Genomic DNA, 17,107 nt, shown 5'->3' with positions numbered 1-17,107 from the left:
CTGTCGCCCAGGCTGGAGTGCAGTGGCCGGATCTCAGCTCACTGCAAGCTCTGCCTCCCAGGTTCACGCCATTCTCCTGCCTCAGCCTCTGGAGTAGCTGGGACTACATTGCCCACCACCTCGCTCGGCTAGTTTTTTGTATTTTTTAGTAGAGATGGGGTTTCATCGTGTTAGCCAGGATGGTCTCGATCTCCTGACCTCGTGATCCGCCCGTCTCAGCCTCCCAAAGAGCTGGGATTACAGGCTTGAGCCACCGCGCCCGGCCCCTAAAATAATAAAATTTTTAAAGTGAGTTAGGCAAAGCAAATACCCAGCGGACAAGGCCTCAAGGGGTACGAGTCATGAACATAGCTTTAACTATCTTTGCCTGACGCCAAATACCTGAAAATTCAGATGTTCATGCAAGATAAAGAGGTAATTTTCTCCTCCTCCCAGTGGTCACCCGCAGCATGCGGTTAAGCGGTTGTCCACCTCGCTCATGTCGGTCTAACCGGATTTACACAAATTCACTGTGCACGTGCCTGGGGCGGGCAAACCCGGAAAGAATGCCGAGTCCCGCAGGAGCAAGGAGGAGCCAACTGCGCCGGAGGAGGAGTTTCTGCCGACACTTCCGGATTGGCGGCTACAGCCGGGGGTCCTCCGACGCTGTGCTCCCGGGAGCGGCGCTCTGCCGGTGAGGCCGGAGCTGCGAGGTGGGGTCGGCGCCTCGCGGGCAGCTCCATTCCCGCCTCTGCAGTGGACTTGGCCGCAGAATCGGGGTCCCGGGCTCCTGGAACTTGCTCCGGCCAGGCCGCGGCAAGGAGGTCACTCCAGCTGGTGGAACCCGGGCCAGGGAGCGGGTGACCGGACTCGGGCGGGGGAGGCGGGACGGAGGAGGGTCGCGGAACCCCGATATCTCGGGACGGGCGTCTTGCCGCTCCGGGCCCGGCTGCCCCCCCTCGACACATACTCGGTGCGCAGACAATGGGGGGTCCCTTGTCGCTCCTGGCGGGAACCCGGGCCCCACCCCCAATTCCACGCCTCCCACTACCCCCAGATCTCTCTGGACCGCATTCGTCCCCTTCTCGTCCTCATGGCGGAGAAGAAACTGGTGGTGGTTTTCGGAGGCACAGGTGAGCGAAACCCCAGACTGGGGCCCCTGCAGAAGCAGGGCGCCCAGCCCTGAAGACCGCCCGTCCTGGGGTCTGCAGGGAGGGGTAAAGTCACTGGGACCCCCGACCCGGGTTGGGGCTGTGGTCGCAGTAACGAGACCAGAATTGCTTTCCTTTTTATTTTAGACGGAGTTTTGGTCTGTCACTCAGGCTGGAGTGCAATGGCACGATCTTGGCTCACTGCAACCTTGGCCTCCCGGGTTGAAGCGATTCTCCTGTCTCAGCCTCCCAAGTAGCTGGGATTACGCGCATGCCACCATGCCCAGCTAATTTTTGTATTTTTAGTAGAGTCGGGGTTTCATCGTATTGCTCAGGCTGGTATCAAACTCCTGACCTCAGGTGATCCACCCGCCTCGGCCTGCCGAAGTGCTGGTATTACAGGAGTGAGTCACCACGCCCGACCTGCTTTCCAAATTAAAAAAAATAAGTTACTTAACTTACTTGAATAGGAGTACTTGAACATGATACCAAAATTATATCTTCTTCCTAGCCTCCTCTTCTACCTCATCTATCGCTGTTACCAAGTTTCTTGAATATCCTGCCAGAGTAGATAACACATTATCATTTTTAAAAATGATAGCATAGGCCGGGCGCGGTGGCTCAAGCCTGTAATCCCAGCACTTTGGGAGGCCGAGGCGGGCTGATCACGAGGTCAGGAGATCGAGACCATCCTGGCTAACACGGTGAAACCCCGTCTCTACTAAAAAATACAAAAATCTAGCCTGGCGAGGTGGTGGGTGCCTGTAGTCCCAGCTACTCGAGAGGCTGAGGCAGGAGAATGGCGTAAACCCAGGAGGCGGAGCTTGCAGTGAGCTGAGATCCGGCTACTGCATTCCAGCCTCCGTGACAGAGCGAGACTCTGTCTCAAAAAAAAAAAAAAGCGTATTATTTCACTCCTATTTTTTTCTTCTTTATACATATTTAATATCTATAACAGCTTTATTGAGATATAATTCGCATACTATACAATCCACCTGTTTAAAGTGTGCAACTCACTGGTTTCTAGTGTATTCACAGAATTGTACAACCATTATTACCACAATCGATTTTAGAAAATTTCCATCACTGCAAAAAGAAACTCTGGCCCAGGTGCAGTGACTCAGCCCTGTAATCCCAGCACTTTAGTCGGACCAAGTGGGCAGATCGCTTGAGCTGAGAAGTTTGAGACCAGCCTGAGCAACATGGCAAAACCTCATCTCTACAAAAAAATACAAAAATTAGCCGGGCATGGTGTCATGCACCTATAGCTACCTGGGAGGTTGAGGTGGAAGGATCACCTGATTCCAGTAGGTCAAGGCTGTAATGACCTGATTGTGCCACTGCACTCCAGCCTGGGTGACAGAGTGAGACCTGATCTCAAAAAAAAAAAAAAAGAACTCCATGAACCGATGAATAGTTACTCCTTATTCTAACTCCTCCCAGCCAACCCCTAGAAAGCTCCAATCTACTTTTGGTATCTATGGATTTATCTATTCGGGACATTTCATATGAATAAAATCATAATATGTAGCCTTTTCTTTCTGGCTTCTTTCAATGAGCATGTTTTCAAGGTTTGTTCATGTTATAGTGTGTGTCCGGGCTTTACTCTTTTTTTTTTTTTTTGAGACAAGAGTCCCGCTCTGTTGCCCAGGCCGCAGTATAGTGGCGTGATCTCTGCTCACTGCAACCTCTGCCACCCGGGTTCAAGCGATTCTCCTGTGTCACCCTCCTGAGTAACTGGGACTACTGGCGTAAGCCACCATGCCTGGCTAATTTTTGTACTTTTAGTAGAGATGAGGTTTCGCCATGTGGGCCAGACTGGTCTCAAACTCCTGACCTCAGGTGATCTGCCCATCTCAGCTTTCTAAAGTGCTGGGATTAGAGGCATGAGCCACCGCACCTGGCCAGCTTTACTTTTTTTTTTTTTTTTTTTGAGACAGAGTTTCTCTCTTGTTGCCCAGGCTGAAGTGTGATGGCACAATTGCTGCTCGCTGCAACCTCTGCCTCCCGGGTTCAAGCAATTCTCCTGCCTCAGCCTCCCAAGTAGCTGGGAATACAGGCGTGTACCACCACACCCAGCTAATTTTGTAGTTTTTTAGTAGAGATGGGGTTTCACCATGTTGGTCAGGCTGGTCTCGAACTCCTGACAGCTTTACTCATTTTTATAGCTAATATTCCACGGTATAGATAGACCACATTCTGTTTATCCTTTCATCGGTGGATGGATACTTGATTTATTTCCACTTTTTGGCTATTATGAATAATGCTGCCATGAACATTGGTATACACTTTTTTCTGAGTCAGGGTCTGGCTCTGTTGCCCAGGCTGGAGTGCAGTGGCTCAGTCATCACTCACTGCAGCTTTGACTTCCAAGCCTCAAGCAATCCTCCTGCCTCAATCTCCTGAGTAGCTGGAACTTTAGATGAGCACTAACAGGCTAGCTGATTTTTTAATTTTTTGTAGAGACAGGGTCTCACCCTGCTGCCCAGACTGGTCTCAAACTCCTGACCTCAAACAAAACTCACCCCCCTTACCCTCCCAAAGTGCTTAGATTACAGTTATGAGCTACTGTGCCTGGCCTCAGTCCTTATTTTTGATCTGCAATTTCCGTGTAAATTGCAGATATGTGTACACTGCCCTTTCATACTAAGGCATGCATGACATTAGCTAGAATTCAGTATTTGTTTACAGATTTTTTTTAAATTATGAGATAAAATATACATATAATAATTTTTTTTTTTTTTTGGAGACAGGGCCTTACTCTGTCACCCAGGCTGGCGTGCAGTGGTGTGTGTGATCACGGCTCACTGCAGCCTCAACAACCTCCCAGGTTGAGGCTTTCCTTCAGCCTCAGCCTCCCTGGTAGCTGGGACTAGTGGCACATGCCACCATGCCCAGCTAATTTTTGTATTTTTTTGTAGAGACAGGGTTTCCCCTTGTTGCCGGTTTCACCCCATTGCCCAGGCTGGTCTCAAACTCCTGGGTTCAAGAGATCTGCCTGACTCAGCCTCCCAAAGTGTCAGGATTACGGGCATGAGCCACGGTGCCCAGCTGCAATGTGCAAAATCGAGACGGAGTCTCGCTCTGTCGCCCGGGCTGGAGTACAGTGGCGCGATCTGGGCTCACTGCAAGCTCCGCCTCCCGGGTTTACGCCATTCTCCTGCCTCAGCCTCCTGAGTAACTGGGACTACAGGCGCCGGCCACATCGCCCAGCTAGTTTTTTTTGTATTTTTTAAGTAGAGACGGGGTTTCACCGTGTTAGCCAGGATGATCTCGATCTCTTCACCTCGTGATCCGCCCATCTCGGCCTCCCAAAGTGCTGGGATTACAGGCTTGAGCCACCGCGCCCGGCCTATGCGCAAAATCTTAAGGGCACATCTGACAGATGCGCATGCCTGTGTGACTCAAGCTCCGTGGAGATCGGAATAAGTTTTTGTATTCCTTTCTCTTAACTATTTTTCTTTGTCCCATTTTTGAGCAGATCTTAATATGATTGTGTATCTGAATATGGCTTTATATTCTACTTCAGGAAGAATTCATATCCCATCAAGATCTGAATATGTTTTTGTTTTGTTTTGTTTTGAGACACCCAGACTGGAGTGCAGTAGCCCAATCTCGGCTCACTGCAGCCTCTGCCACCCTGGTTCAAGCGATTCTTCTGCCTCAGCCTCCCGAGTAGTTGGGATTACAGGCTCCTGCCACGTACCCAGCTAATTTTTTTTTTTTTTTTTTTTTTTTTGAGACGGAATCTTGCTCTGTCGCCCAGGCTGGAGTGCAGTGGCTCAATCTCGGCTCACTGCAAGTTCCACCTCCCGGGTTCATGCCATTCTCCTGCCTCAGCCTCCCAAGTAGCTGGGACTACAGGCGCCCGCCACCATGCCTGGCTAAGTTTTTGTATTTTTAGTAGACACGGGGTTTCACCATCTTGGCTAGGCTGGTCTTGAACTCCTGACCTCATGATCCACCCACCTTAGCCTCCCAAAGTGCTGGGATTACAGCCACTGAACCCAGCCTGAATATGGTTTTGTATTCTACTTTTTTTACTTTATTAGATCATAAATATTTTTACCTTTATTTATTTATTTTTTTTGAGACGGAGTCTTGCTCTGTCGCCTGGGCTGGAGTGCTGTGGCCGGATCTCAGCTCACTGCACGCTCCGCCTCCCGGGTTTACGCCATTCTCCTGCCTCAGCCTCCCGAGTAGCTGGGACTACAGGCGCCCGCCACCTCGCCCGGCTAGTTTTTTGTATTTTTAGTAGAGACGGGGTTTCACCGTGTTAGCCAGGATGGTCTTGATCTCCTGACCTCGTGATCCGCCCGTCTCAGCCTCCCAAAGTGCTGGGATTACAGGTTTGAGCTACCGCGCCCGGCCCACCTTTATTTTTTTGAAACCAAGTTTCACTCTTGTTGCCCAGGCTGGAGTGCAATGGCACGATCTTGGCTCACTGCAACCTCTGCGCCTCCCAGGTTCAAGCGATTCTCCTGCCTCAGTCTCTCGAGTAGCTGGGATTACAGGCATGTGCCACCACACCTGGCTAATTTTGTATTTTTAGTAGAGACAGTGGTTTCTCCATGTTAGGGTGTTCTCGAACTCCCGACCTCAGGTGATCTACCCGCCTTGGCCTCAAGGTGCTGGGATTACAGGTGTGAGCCACTGCACCGGCCCTTTTTTTTTTGAGAGGGAGTCTCACTTTGTCACCCAGGCTGGAGTGCAGTGGCGTGATCTGGGCTCACTGCAAGCTCCGCCTCCTGGGTTCAAGTGATTCTCCTGCCTCAGCCTCTTGAGTAGCTGTGACTACAGGTGCCTGCCACCACGCCTGGCTAAGTTTTTATATTTTTAGCAGAGACGGGGTTTCACCGTGTTAGCCAGGATGGTCTTGATCTGCTGACCTTGTGATCCACCCGCCTTGGCCTCCCAAAGTGCTGTGATTACAGGTGTGACCCACCGTGCCTGGCCCTTTTTTTTTTTTAATTTTTTTTTAAATACAGATTCTCACTCTGTCACCCAGGCTGCAGTGCCGTGGCGCAATCTCAGCTCACTGCAACCTCCGCCTCCTGGGTTCCAGCAATTCTCGTGCCTCAGCCTCCTGAGTGGCAGGGAGTACAGGCATGTGCCACCACACCCAGCTAATTTTTGTATTTTTTGATAGAGGTGGGGTTTCACCAAGCCAAGATCGTACCACTGCACTTCAGCCTGGGTGATAGAGTGAGACTTCATCTCAAAAAAATAAATAAAATAAAATAAAAATAATTGAATGAGAATCATCGCTGAGAAGGTTTCCTGGATGTTCCTTGCTGTGGTGGAGCACTCCCTTCAGGGTTTGGCCCTTCAGTGGGACTTCCAGGCAGGTTTGACCTGGGAGGTGTTTTTGACTCTTTATAGGTGCCCAGGGTGGCTCTGTGGCCCGCACGCTCCTGGAAGATGGAACATTCAGGGTTCGAGTGGTGACCCGAAACCCTGGGAAGAAGGCAGCAAAGGAGCTGAGGCTGCAAGGTGCAGAAGTAGTGAAGGGAGACCAAGATGACGAGGTCAGCATGGAACTGGCCCTGAATGGGGCTTACGCCACCTTCATTGTGACCAACTACTGGGAGAGCTGCAGCCAGGAGAAGGAGGTCAAGCAGGTGAGGGCAAGCAGGAGCTGCAGGGAGGCCGGGCCAGGCTAGGAGCAGAGCGCCTGGGAGGAGCTCCAACTCTGCAGGGAGGGCTGACCACTGCAGGCCTTTCCCTCTTCTTCATGCCTCTGCCTGCTCTAGGCTGTGAAGGAGGTGGACGCTGTTGCTTTCTCATCCAATGATTTTTTTTTTTTTTGAGACAGTCTCAGTCTCACTGGGCAACCACACCTGATCTGTTTTTTAATCAAAACTGTTAGAAGTTGCTTTTTTAAAGAAAGAATTTCCACTTTTATTTTAGATTCAGGGGTACATGCACAGGTTTGTTACATTGGTATATTGAGTGATACTGGGGTCTGGGGTGTGACTGGACCTATCACCCAGGTAGTGGGCACAGTACCCAGTAGGTAGGTTTTCAACCCTTGCCTCCCTCCCTCCCACGGTCCTCAGTGTTTGTTGTTGCCTTCATGTCCACATGTACCCATCCAAACTTGTTATTAGCCTTGACCTTTTCTTCAATTATGGTCTTACCTAGAAGCCCATTATATAGAACGGACAAAGACAACTTCTCTGATTAACACAGATCTTTTTTGTTTTTTGTTTTGTTTTGTTGTTTTGTTTTTTGAGACGGAGTCTCGGCTCTGTCCGCCAGGCTGGAGTGCAGTGGCACAATCTCGGCTCACTGCAACCTCTGCCTCCCGGGTTTCATGCCATTCTCCTGCCTCAGCCTCCCGAGTAGCTGGGACTACGGGCGCCCGCCACCTCGCCCAGCTAATTTTTTGTATTTTTAGTAGAGATGGGGTTTTACCCTGTTAGCCAGGATGGTTTCACTCTCCTGAACTTGTGATCTGCCCGCCTCGGCCTCCCAAAGTGCTGGGATTACAGGCGTGAGCCACCTTGACTGGCCAGATCTTTTTTTTTTTTTTTTTTAAGATGGAGTCTCGTTCCATCGTACAGGCTAGAGTGCAGTGTTGGAATGTCAGCTCATGGCAACCTCTGCCTTCCAGATTCAAGCAATTCTCCTGCTTCAGCCTCCCAAGTAGCTTGGATTACAGGTGCGCACCAGCACGCCCAGCTAATTTTTGTATTTTTAGTAGAGACGGGGTTTCACTATGTTGGCCAGGCCAGTCTTGAACTCCTGACCTCATCTGATCTGCTCGCCTTGGCCTCCCAAAGTGCTGCGATTACAGGCGTAAACCACATGCCCGGCGCTAAGCAGATCTTATTTCTTTTCTTTCTTTCTTTCTTTTTTGAGACTGAGTTTCGCTCTTTTTGCCCAGGCTGGAGTGCAATGGCGCAATCTTGGCTCACCGCAACCTCCGCCTCCCAGGTTCGAGTGATTGTCCTGCCTCAGCCTCCCGAGTAGCTGAGATTACAGGCATGTGCCACATGCCCGGCTAATTTTTTTGTATTTTTAGTAGAGACGGGGTTTCTCCATTTTGGTCAGGCTGGTCTTGAACTCCCGACCTCGGGTGATCTGCTTGCCTCGGCCTCCCAAAGTGCTGGGACTACAGTTGTGAGCCACCCCGCCCAGCCCAGCAGATCTTATTTCTAATCCTGATGATTCCGTGTGGGCTTCCTGGTACTGTCACAACAAAGGACCACAATCCACGTGGCTTAAAACCATAGAAATCAGCTGGGGGCGGTAGCTCATGATTGTAATCCCAGCACTTTGGGAGGCCGAGGCAGGCGGATCACTTGAAGTCAGGAGTTTGAGGCCAGCCTGGCCAAGACAGTGAAACCCCGTCTCTACTAAAAATACAAAAATTAGCTGGGCATGGTGGCGGGCGCCTGTAATCCCAGCTACTCAGGAGGCTGAGGCAGGAGAATCACTTGATCCCTAGAGGTGGAGGTTGCAGTGAGCCAAGATTGTGCCACTGCACTCCAGCCTGGGCAACAGAGGTAGACTCTGTCTCAAAAACAAAAACAAAAACAAAAATCATAGAAATCGATTCTCTGATATTCTAGAAGCCAGAAGTCCAAAATCAAGGTGTCAGCAACGTCACCCTCTCTCCAGAGGCTTTGAGGCTGGGTGCGGTGGTTCATGCTTGTAATCCCAGCACTTTGGGAGGCTGAGGTGGGCAGATCACTTAAGGTCAGGGGTTCAAGACCAGCCTGGCCAACACAGCAAAACCCTGTCTCTATAAAAATTACAAAAATTAGCCAGGCATGGTGGCGGACACCTGTAGTCCCAGCTACTCAGGAGGGTGAGGCAGGAGAATTGCTTGAATCCAGGAAACGGAGGCTGCAGTGAGCAGAGATCGCACCACTGCATTCCAGCCTGGGTGACAGAACGGGAGTCCGTCTTAAAAAAACAAAACAGTGGCCGGGTGCGGTGGCTCAAGCCTGTAATCCCAGCACTTTGGGAGGCCGAGACGGGCGGATCACGAGGTCAAGAGATCGAGACCATCCTGGCTAACACGGTGAAACCCCGTCTCTACTAAAAAATACAAAAACTAGCCGGGCGAGGTGGCGGGTGCCTGTAGTCCCAGCTACTCGGGAGGCTGAGGCAGGAGAATGGCATAAACCTGGGAGGCAGAGCTTGCAGTGAGCTGAGATCCGGCCACTGCACTCCAGCCTGGGCGACAGAGCGAGACTCTGTCTCAAAAAAAAAAAAAAAAAAAAAAAAACAGGCCGGGCGCAGTGGCTCACGCCTGTAATCCAGCAATTTGGGAGGCCAGGTGGGTAGATCACGAGGTCAGGAGATCGAGACCATCCTGGCTAACACAGTTAAACCCTGTCTCTACTAAAAATAGAAAAAATTAGCCGGGCGTGGTGGTGGGCGCCTGTAGTCCCAGCTACTCAGGAGGCTGAGGCAGGAGAATGGCGAGAACCCAGGAGGCGGAGCTTACAGTGACCCACGATCTTGCCACTGCACTTCAGCCTGGGTGACAAAGTGAGACTCCGTCTCCAAACAAAACGAAACAAAACAAGGGGTTCAAGGGAAATCCTTCTTCACCGTTTCCGGCTTCTTGTGGCTCCAGGTGTTCCTTGGCTTGTGGCCACAAAGCTCCCATCTCCGCTTCCCTCTTCACATGGCCTTCTCTAAGTTCGTCTCCTCTCCCGTCTCTCATAAGTACCCTGGTTACCGGATTTAGGGCCCATCTGGTTAGTGCAGCATGTTCCCATCTCAAGATCCTTCACATAATTGCATCTGCCAAGACCCTTTTTCTGAATAAGGTCACATTCACATGTTTTGGGAGTGAGGATGTGGCGTATCTTTTTGGAGGCCACCGTCTGAATCCCTGCATCACCTCATGCAGTAGGTAGTGTTGTCATCTGCATTTAACCAGCGAGCTCAGGATGGTGCCATCACTTGTCCAGGGTCACACAGCTTGTACATGACAGAGCCTGATTGGAACCTAGGCAGCTGTGGTGTCTCTGTATAGCCTCCCAGGGCTCTCCAAGGAAGATGGCTGAGCTCCGTGGGCAGGGTGTTCTCACACCAGCAGAAATGGGACACGTGCATTGTACTTTGGGCCTCCATGCAGGCCGTCCCCCTGCAGCCGACCTGCTCGCCCCTCCTGTGTTGCACATGGTGGGCCACAGTTGGTGGCTGGTAGAAGGCGTCCAGGGCTGTGTTAACAGGTGTGCTGTCATATGTGAACATCATTCCAGGAGAGGGGGCCTCCTCAGGGATAAGTGGGGTCTGGCTGTTAACCTCGCAGATGGTGGCCGCTCCGGGATTAGAACACTGGGGCTGTGACCAGGGACAGACGTCCTTCCTCTGAGCCTTGTGATCTCTCTTTCCCTGCCCTCCAGGGGAAGCTGCTCGCTGATCTGGCCAAGCGCCTGGGCCTCCACTATGTGGTCTATAGCGGCCTAGAGAACGTGAAGAAGCTGACGGCAGGGAGATTGGCCGCGGCGCACTTTGACGGCAAAGGGGAGGTGGAGGAATATTTCCGAGACATTGGCGTTCCCATGACCAGTGTGCGGCTGCCCTGCTATTTCGAGAACTTCCTCTCCCACTTCTTGCCCCAGAAAGCCCCAGACGGAGAGAGCTACTTCCTGAGTGAGTGCCCTTCCTCGCACACGGTGAGGCAGAGCTCTCCGCCTTGTGAAGCCGTTAGTGTAGCAGACCTCGGGCCGCTGTCACGTGGTGCTAGGTCCGAGGCGTGGCTCCCTCAGGTTGGGCCCAGGACTGAGCATGTCCTGTCAACTTGCGGGGCGTCAACTTCCTGTTCTGTGAGATGGGCTTTATACTGACGTTTGCAGGGGTGGCAAGATATACTGAGACAGTGATGATGCAATGCTCGCTTCATCCATTGGAAGGCTTTACAGAGAGGACCTAGTGATTGTCAGTTCTCCTTCAAAGATAAGGAGGAGGACCAGGCACGGTGGGTCACGCCTGTAATCCCAGCACTTTGGGAGGCTGAGGCGGGGATATCACCTGAGGTCAGGAGTTCAAGACCAGCCAACATGGTGAAACCCTGACCAGCCAACATGGTGAAACCCCATCTCTACTAAAAATACAAAAATTAGCCAGCCCGGCGTGGTGGCGCACACCTGTAATCCCAGCTACTTGGGAGGCTGAGGCAGGAAAATTGCTTGAACCTAGGAGGCGGAGGTTGTAGTGAGCCGAGATTGTGGCACTGCACTCTAGCCTGGGCGACAGAGCAAGACCCCGTGACAAAAAAAAAAAAAAGTCTGGGCACGATGGCTCACGCCTGTAATCCCAGCACTTTGGGAGGCCAAGGAGGGTGGATCACAGGGTCTGGAGATCGAGACCATCCTGGCTAACATGGTGAAACCCCATCTCTACTAAAAATACAAAAAAATTAGCCAGGCGTGGTGGCGGGTGCCTATAGTCCCAGCTACTCTGGAGGCTGAGGCAGGAGAACGACGTAAACCCAAGAGGCGGAGCTTGCAGTGAGCCGAGATGGCGCCACTGCACTCCAGCCTGGACGACAGAGCCAGACTCTCTCTCAAAAAAAAAAAAAAAAAAACCTCCAGTCAGGGCTATCTCCTGCTCCGGTCTCTGAGCTCTGTGCCCTCGAGCTCCTAGGGGATCTGAACTGGTAGCTGCATTGGCCCGTCTCTAGGTAAGAGGATGGCACCCAAGCATTCCACGGGCTACAGACCCTTGCCAGCCTCCCCATCTACAAAACCTCAGCCTGGAAAGTTGCAAGTCATTCATTCATTCAGGATTTATCAAGTGTTTATCATGGGCGTGCTGCTCTGGGCCAGCCCTTGGTGTCTGGTTAAGCAGGATTTCTGGTAAGTGAGTTGGTATTTAGAGTATCCACCCAGAGGTGGACATTCCCGCTTCCAGGAATTTAGGATATGACAGAGTACTTCAGGCTGGTGCCTCAGGATCAGCGGAGACCCTGGGCTCCAGCCACACTCTCTGTAGCAGCTTTCAAAGTCTTTTTCCTTTGTCCCTTGTCCGTCATCCGAGCGCTGAGAGAGCTGGGCAGGCCCAGGTTCTTAGCCCCATTCTGGGAATGCAGCACCCCAGACTCAGAGAGCCTCAACAGCCTGCCCCAGCTGGCAGTAGCCGGATTCCATTCTGCTTCCTGACTCAATTCCACTGCTACCTGTGTGCTCCCACAAATAGCAAGACATATCTTAGCTATGCCTGAGTGCTGGAGTATGCAGCTGACTGCTGGGAAGAACCAGCTTGGACCCTTTGGAGAGGGGCTCTGTCCCTGCTGAGGTCTGCCCTTGGGACATGTGCCAGCTCATGTCTGTGCCCCACAGGCTTGCCCACAGGTGACGTTCCCATGGATGGCATGTCTGTGTCCGACCTGGGTCCCGTGGTGCTCAGCCTGCTGAAGATGCCAGAAAAATACATCGGCCAGAACATCGGGCTGAGTACTTGTAGGCACACGGCTGAGGAGTATGCTGCCCTGCTCACCAAGCACACCCACAAAGTCGTGCACGATGCCAAGGTGGGTTTCCCACCCCACGGGACTCAGGTAGCCGTGTCAGGGCTTTCTAGCTCCCCATAGGGAGGGTGTATCCAGGGCTGCCCACCCCTCTGGGAAATGCATCTAAATTCATTTGTTCGTTGTCAACGTTTATTTTCTGCTGTTCTGGGAGCTAAGTGGCCACAGAGTGAAATTTCTGGCTTAGATGTTTTGGCTAAGTAGAGAGAAAAGCTTCCAGCAGGAGGGGTGAAAATGCAGGCCCTGCCGGGCTCCTCTGTGGGAGGGGATTTGAAGGGAAAGAGTCTAGAAAGAGAGGCCCAACCCCTGCCCCCAATATTGGCCTGGCTGGGTGGGCAGGAGGCCTACTGGACAGACTCTTGGGTACCTGGTTTCTAATGTCTGTCATTACCATTAGGAAAGTAAGACCTAGTCTGTCATTACCATTAGGAAAGTAAGACCCAGATTAAAGAATCTGGAAGGCCGGGTGCAGTGGCTCACGCCTGTAATCCCAGAACTCTGGGAAGCTGAGGCAGGTGGATCACCTGAGGTCAGGAGTTTGAGACCAGCCTGGCCAACGTGGTGAAACCCCATCTCTACTAAAAATAAACAAATTAGCCGGGCGTGGTGACGGGCGCCTGTAATCCCAGCTACATGGCAGGCTAAGGCAGGAGAATCACTGGAACCCAGGAGGTGGAGTTTGTAGTGAGCCGAGATCACGCCACTGCACTCCAGCCTGGGTGACAGAACGAGACTCCAATTCAAACAAACAAAAAAAAAAAGAATCTGGGAAACACTGGAGTCCTTAAAAGACAAAAGTTGGGCCGGGCGCGGTGGCTCAAGCCTGTAATCCCGGCACTTTGGGAGGCCGAGGCAGGTGGATCACGAGGTTAGGAGATCGAGACCATCCTACCATCCTGGTTAACACGGTGAAACCTTGTCTCTACTAAAAATACAAAAATTAGCCGGGCGAGGTGGCGGGCGCCTATAGTCCCAGCTACTCGGGAGGCTGAGGCAGGAGAATGGCGTGAACCCAGGAGGCGGAGCTTGCAGTGAGCCTAGATTGTGCCACTGCACTCCAGCCTAGGGGACAGAGCGAGACTCTGTCTCAAAATAAACAAAGAAACAAAGACAAAAGTTGAGCTGGGTATGGTGGCTCACACCTGTAATCCCAGCACTGTGGGAGGCCCAGCTGGGTAGATCACGAAGTCAGGAGCTGGAGACCAGCCTGGCCAACATGGTGAAACACTGTCTCTACTAAAAATACAAGAATTAGCCGGCATGGTTGCAAGCGCCTGTAACCCCGACCATTAGGGAGGCTGAGGCAGGAGAATTGCTTGAACCTGGGAAGTGGAGGTTGCAGTGAGCCAAGATCACGCCACGGCATTCCACCCTGTGTGACAGAGCAAGACTCCATTTCAGAAAAAAAAAAAAAGACAAAAGTTAGTTGGGCACGTTGGCTCATACCTGTAATCCCAGCACTTTGGGAGGCTGTGGCAGGAGGACTGCTTGAGCCCAGGAGTTGAAGACAAACCTAGGCAACATAGTGAGACCCCATCTCTACAAAACATACAAAAATAACCCGATTGTGGTGGTGAGCACCTGTTGCCCCAGCTATTCAGGAGGCCAAGGCAGGAGGATCACTTGAACCTAGGAGTTCAAGACCTGCCTGGGAACCATAGGGAGACTCCTTCTCTAGAAAAAATAAAAATTAGCCATGTGTGATGGTACGTGCCTGTAGTCCCAGCTATTCAGGAGGCTGAGGTGGGAGGATTGCTTGAGCCCAGGAGTTCGAGGCTGCAGTTACCTATGTGCACCCTACCGCTACTCTAGTCTGAACGACGGAATGAGACTCAGTCTTAACAACAACAAAGACAAAAGTCACCCTTAGAGCCCTACCGAGACCCAGTACAGTAATGGGAGGAGGCTGTGGCACAGAAAGGTTCAGGGTTCAGGTGGGTCAGCCTCCTGGGCTGAGATCTGGTTCAGCCATTGAGACCTGCCAACGTGTAAGTTCAGGAACGTTTCCTGACCCCCCTCTACCTGTTATCTCATCTGTGAAATGAGTGTATCAATAGTATACACCCCTTTGGTTTGTTGTGAGGATTAAATGAAAAAAAAATGCAAAAGGTTTGTTTTAGTACTATGCCTAACACCTCCAAAATATGCACTAAATGACTTATATTGCTTTAAAAAAGAAAAAGGCCTGAACCAGGTCATGGAAGATTTGGGGAGCTGAGGAGTTAAGATTCAGCTCAGTGGGGACACGAACAACTTTGGTTTTTTGTTTGTCTGTTGTGTGTGTTGTTTTTGAGACGGTCTCACTCTTTTGTCCGGGCTGGAGTGCAGTGGCGCCATCATGGCTCACTGCAACCTCAACCTCCCAGGCTCAAGCAACCCAACCACCTGTGCCTCCCAAGTAGCTGGGACTATAGGTGCATGCCACTGAGCCTGGCTAATTTTTGAAAATTTTTTGTAGAGAAGGGGTCTCGCTTTGTTGCCTAGGCTGGTCTCGAACTCCTGGGCTCGAGCGATCCTCCCACCTCCACCTCCCCACGTGCTGGGATGACAGGTGTGAGCCACCATGTCCGGTCAAGCTTTGGTTTTTGAGCAAGAAAGTGATACAGGGAGGTCTCTGATTTGGAAGGGATTGAGATATTTTCATCTCATGATCTGAAAATAATAGTCTTTTTATTTATTTATTCATTTTTTTTTTTTTTGAGACGGAGTCTTGCTCTGTCGCCCAGGCTGGAGTGCAGTGGCTGGATCTCAGCTCACTGCAAGCTCCGCCTCCCGAGTTCACGCCATTCTCCTGCCTCAGCCTCCCGAGTAGCTGGGACTACAGGAGCCTGCCACCGCGCCCGGCTAGTTTTTTGTATTTTTTAGTAGAGACGGGGTTTCCCCGCGTTAGCCAGGATGGTCTCAATCTCCTGACCTCGTGATCCACCCGTCTTGGCCTCCCAAAGTGCTGGGATTACAGGCTTGAGCCACCGCGCCCAGCCTATTTATTCATTTTTGAGACAGGGTCTCACTCTGTCACCCAGGCTGGAGTACAATGGTGTGATCTCAGCTCACTGCAACCTCCACCTCCTGGGTTCAAGCAGTTCTCCTGTCTCAGCCTCCTAAGTAGCTGGGATTACACGCATCCATCACCAGGCCCGGCTAATTTTTGTATTTTTGGTAGAGATGGGGTTTTACCATGTTGGCCAGGCTGGTCTCAAACTCCTGGCCTCAAGTGATTTGCCCGCCTCAGCCTCCCCAAGTGCAGGGATTATGGGAATGAGCCACAGCCTCTGGCTAAGAACAATCTTTAAACTGATCTAGAATGTCAGGCTGCTCAGGAGAGTAGCGGTTTCTCACCTTTCGGCTCTTCTACTAAGTTTTCAAATGACCTTGTACTGAGGACCTGGGTCAGCGACCAAGACAGTAGTGGTTCTGGGTGTAGCAAGTCGGGAGACCCCAGCCCATCCGGCCTTCCCCCCAAGCTTGCCACCTCCCAGGGCACTGGAGGACGCCGGCCACGACAGGCCCCTCTGCTTCCAGATGACTCCTGAGGACTACGAAAAGCTTGGCTTTCCCGGAGCCCAGGACCTGGCCAACATGTTCCGTTTCTATGCCCTGAGACCCAACCATGACATCGAGCTGACCCTGAGACTCAACCCCAAGGCCCTGACGCTGGACCAGTGGCTGGAACAGCACAAAGGGGACTTCGCCCTGCTGTGACCTGCCCACCTTGCAGCCCCTTGTGGGGGTTGGGGCCACCAGAGGGACAGAGGCACCGACATCTGAATAAAGCCATTGTTCTCCCAGATGCCTTCCAGGATTTGGCTTGGGGTGACAGCTGGGTACCAACACAGCAGTAAGAGGGGGTCCAGGGCTGAAAGGATCACTTGGTGACTGGGACGAGTGACCTACACGTGTGTTTAGTCAAACAGGTGTGAAGTGGCCCGTTCTGACCTCAGCTAGCAGAGCAGCTCTGACCAGCAGCCTCTGTTCCCATCACATTTGAAATTCATTTACAGACGGGGACATAGCACAGGACACAGAGGAGCCCCAGGAGCCGAGCTTCCGACACACCCCTTTTCATCTCCAGAGTCAGTCAGGCCATCTGCACATGTGAGCGGGGGAGAGGCGCTGCGGGGGGGGGCGGGGAAGGAAAGGGCTTCTCCCTTTCCTCCTCATCCTTGTCCTGGGAGGAGCCAGCCTTGGGGTGCTGTCCAGGACACAGGCGACCTTCAAACAGGTTGGAAAAAGGAAAATCGGATGTGGCAGAGCTGTGGCCCACAACGCACAGTGATTGGACACTGCTGGGAAAAGGTGATGCTGCCTGCGGCAAAGGCTGGGAAGCAAAACTGAAGGAGAAACAACCCACCTTGCTTGCTGGGGTGGGTCACAGAGAAGAGGGACAGAGGCTGAGAGACCAGTCATTTGCCTGAGAGTTCGTGGTCCATGGCAGTTCTGTGATTTTTTTGTTTTTTGAGACGGAGTCTCACTCTGTCAC

At 51.9% G+C, this 17,107-nt stretch overlaps 1 protein-coding gene across 5 annotated transcripts; it reads left to right on the top strand.

Annotated features, from left to right (window-relative positions):
* The first annotated feature begins 551 nt into the window (after positions 1-551).
* NMRAL1 (NmrA like redox sensor 1) lies at positions 552-16,417 on the top strand. Of its 5 annotated transcripts, none has more exons than XM_023225790.1 (6): positions 552-673; positions 1,037-1,112; positions 6,513-6,751; positions 10,502-10,751; positions 12,440-12,630; positions 16,150-16,417. In XM_023225790.1, the coding sequence occupies exons 2-6, from the start codon at positions 1,073-1,075 to the stop codon at positions 16,327-16,329; spliced, it is 900 nt and encodes a 299-aa protein (XP_023081558.1). In that variant the 5' UTR covers positions 552-673; positions 1,037-1,072; the 3' UTR covers positions 16,330-16,417. The 5 variants fall into 5 exon arrangements, with proteins under 5 accessions (XP_023081558.1, XP_023081560.1, XP_023081559.1 ...); XM_023225792.2 differs by having other exon boundaries at positions 585-803; positions 16,107-16,415; XM_023225791.2 differs by having other exon boundaries at positions 585-803; positions 16,092-16,415.
* Positions 16,418-17,107: the final 690 nt, after the last annotated feature.

Source organism: Piliocolobus tephrosceles, chromosome 17 (genome assembly GCF_002776525.5).
Source record: "Piliocolobus tephrosceles isolate RC106 chromosome 17, ASM277652v3, whole genome shotgun sequence".
Classification (NCBI taxonomy): domain Eukaryota; kingdom Metazoa; phylum Chordata; class Mammalia; order Primates; family Cercopithecidae; genus Piliocolobus; species Piliocolobus tephrosceles.
Note: the sequence above shows the minus strand (reverse complement) of the source record. Positions and strands in the feature narration are given on the sequence as shown.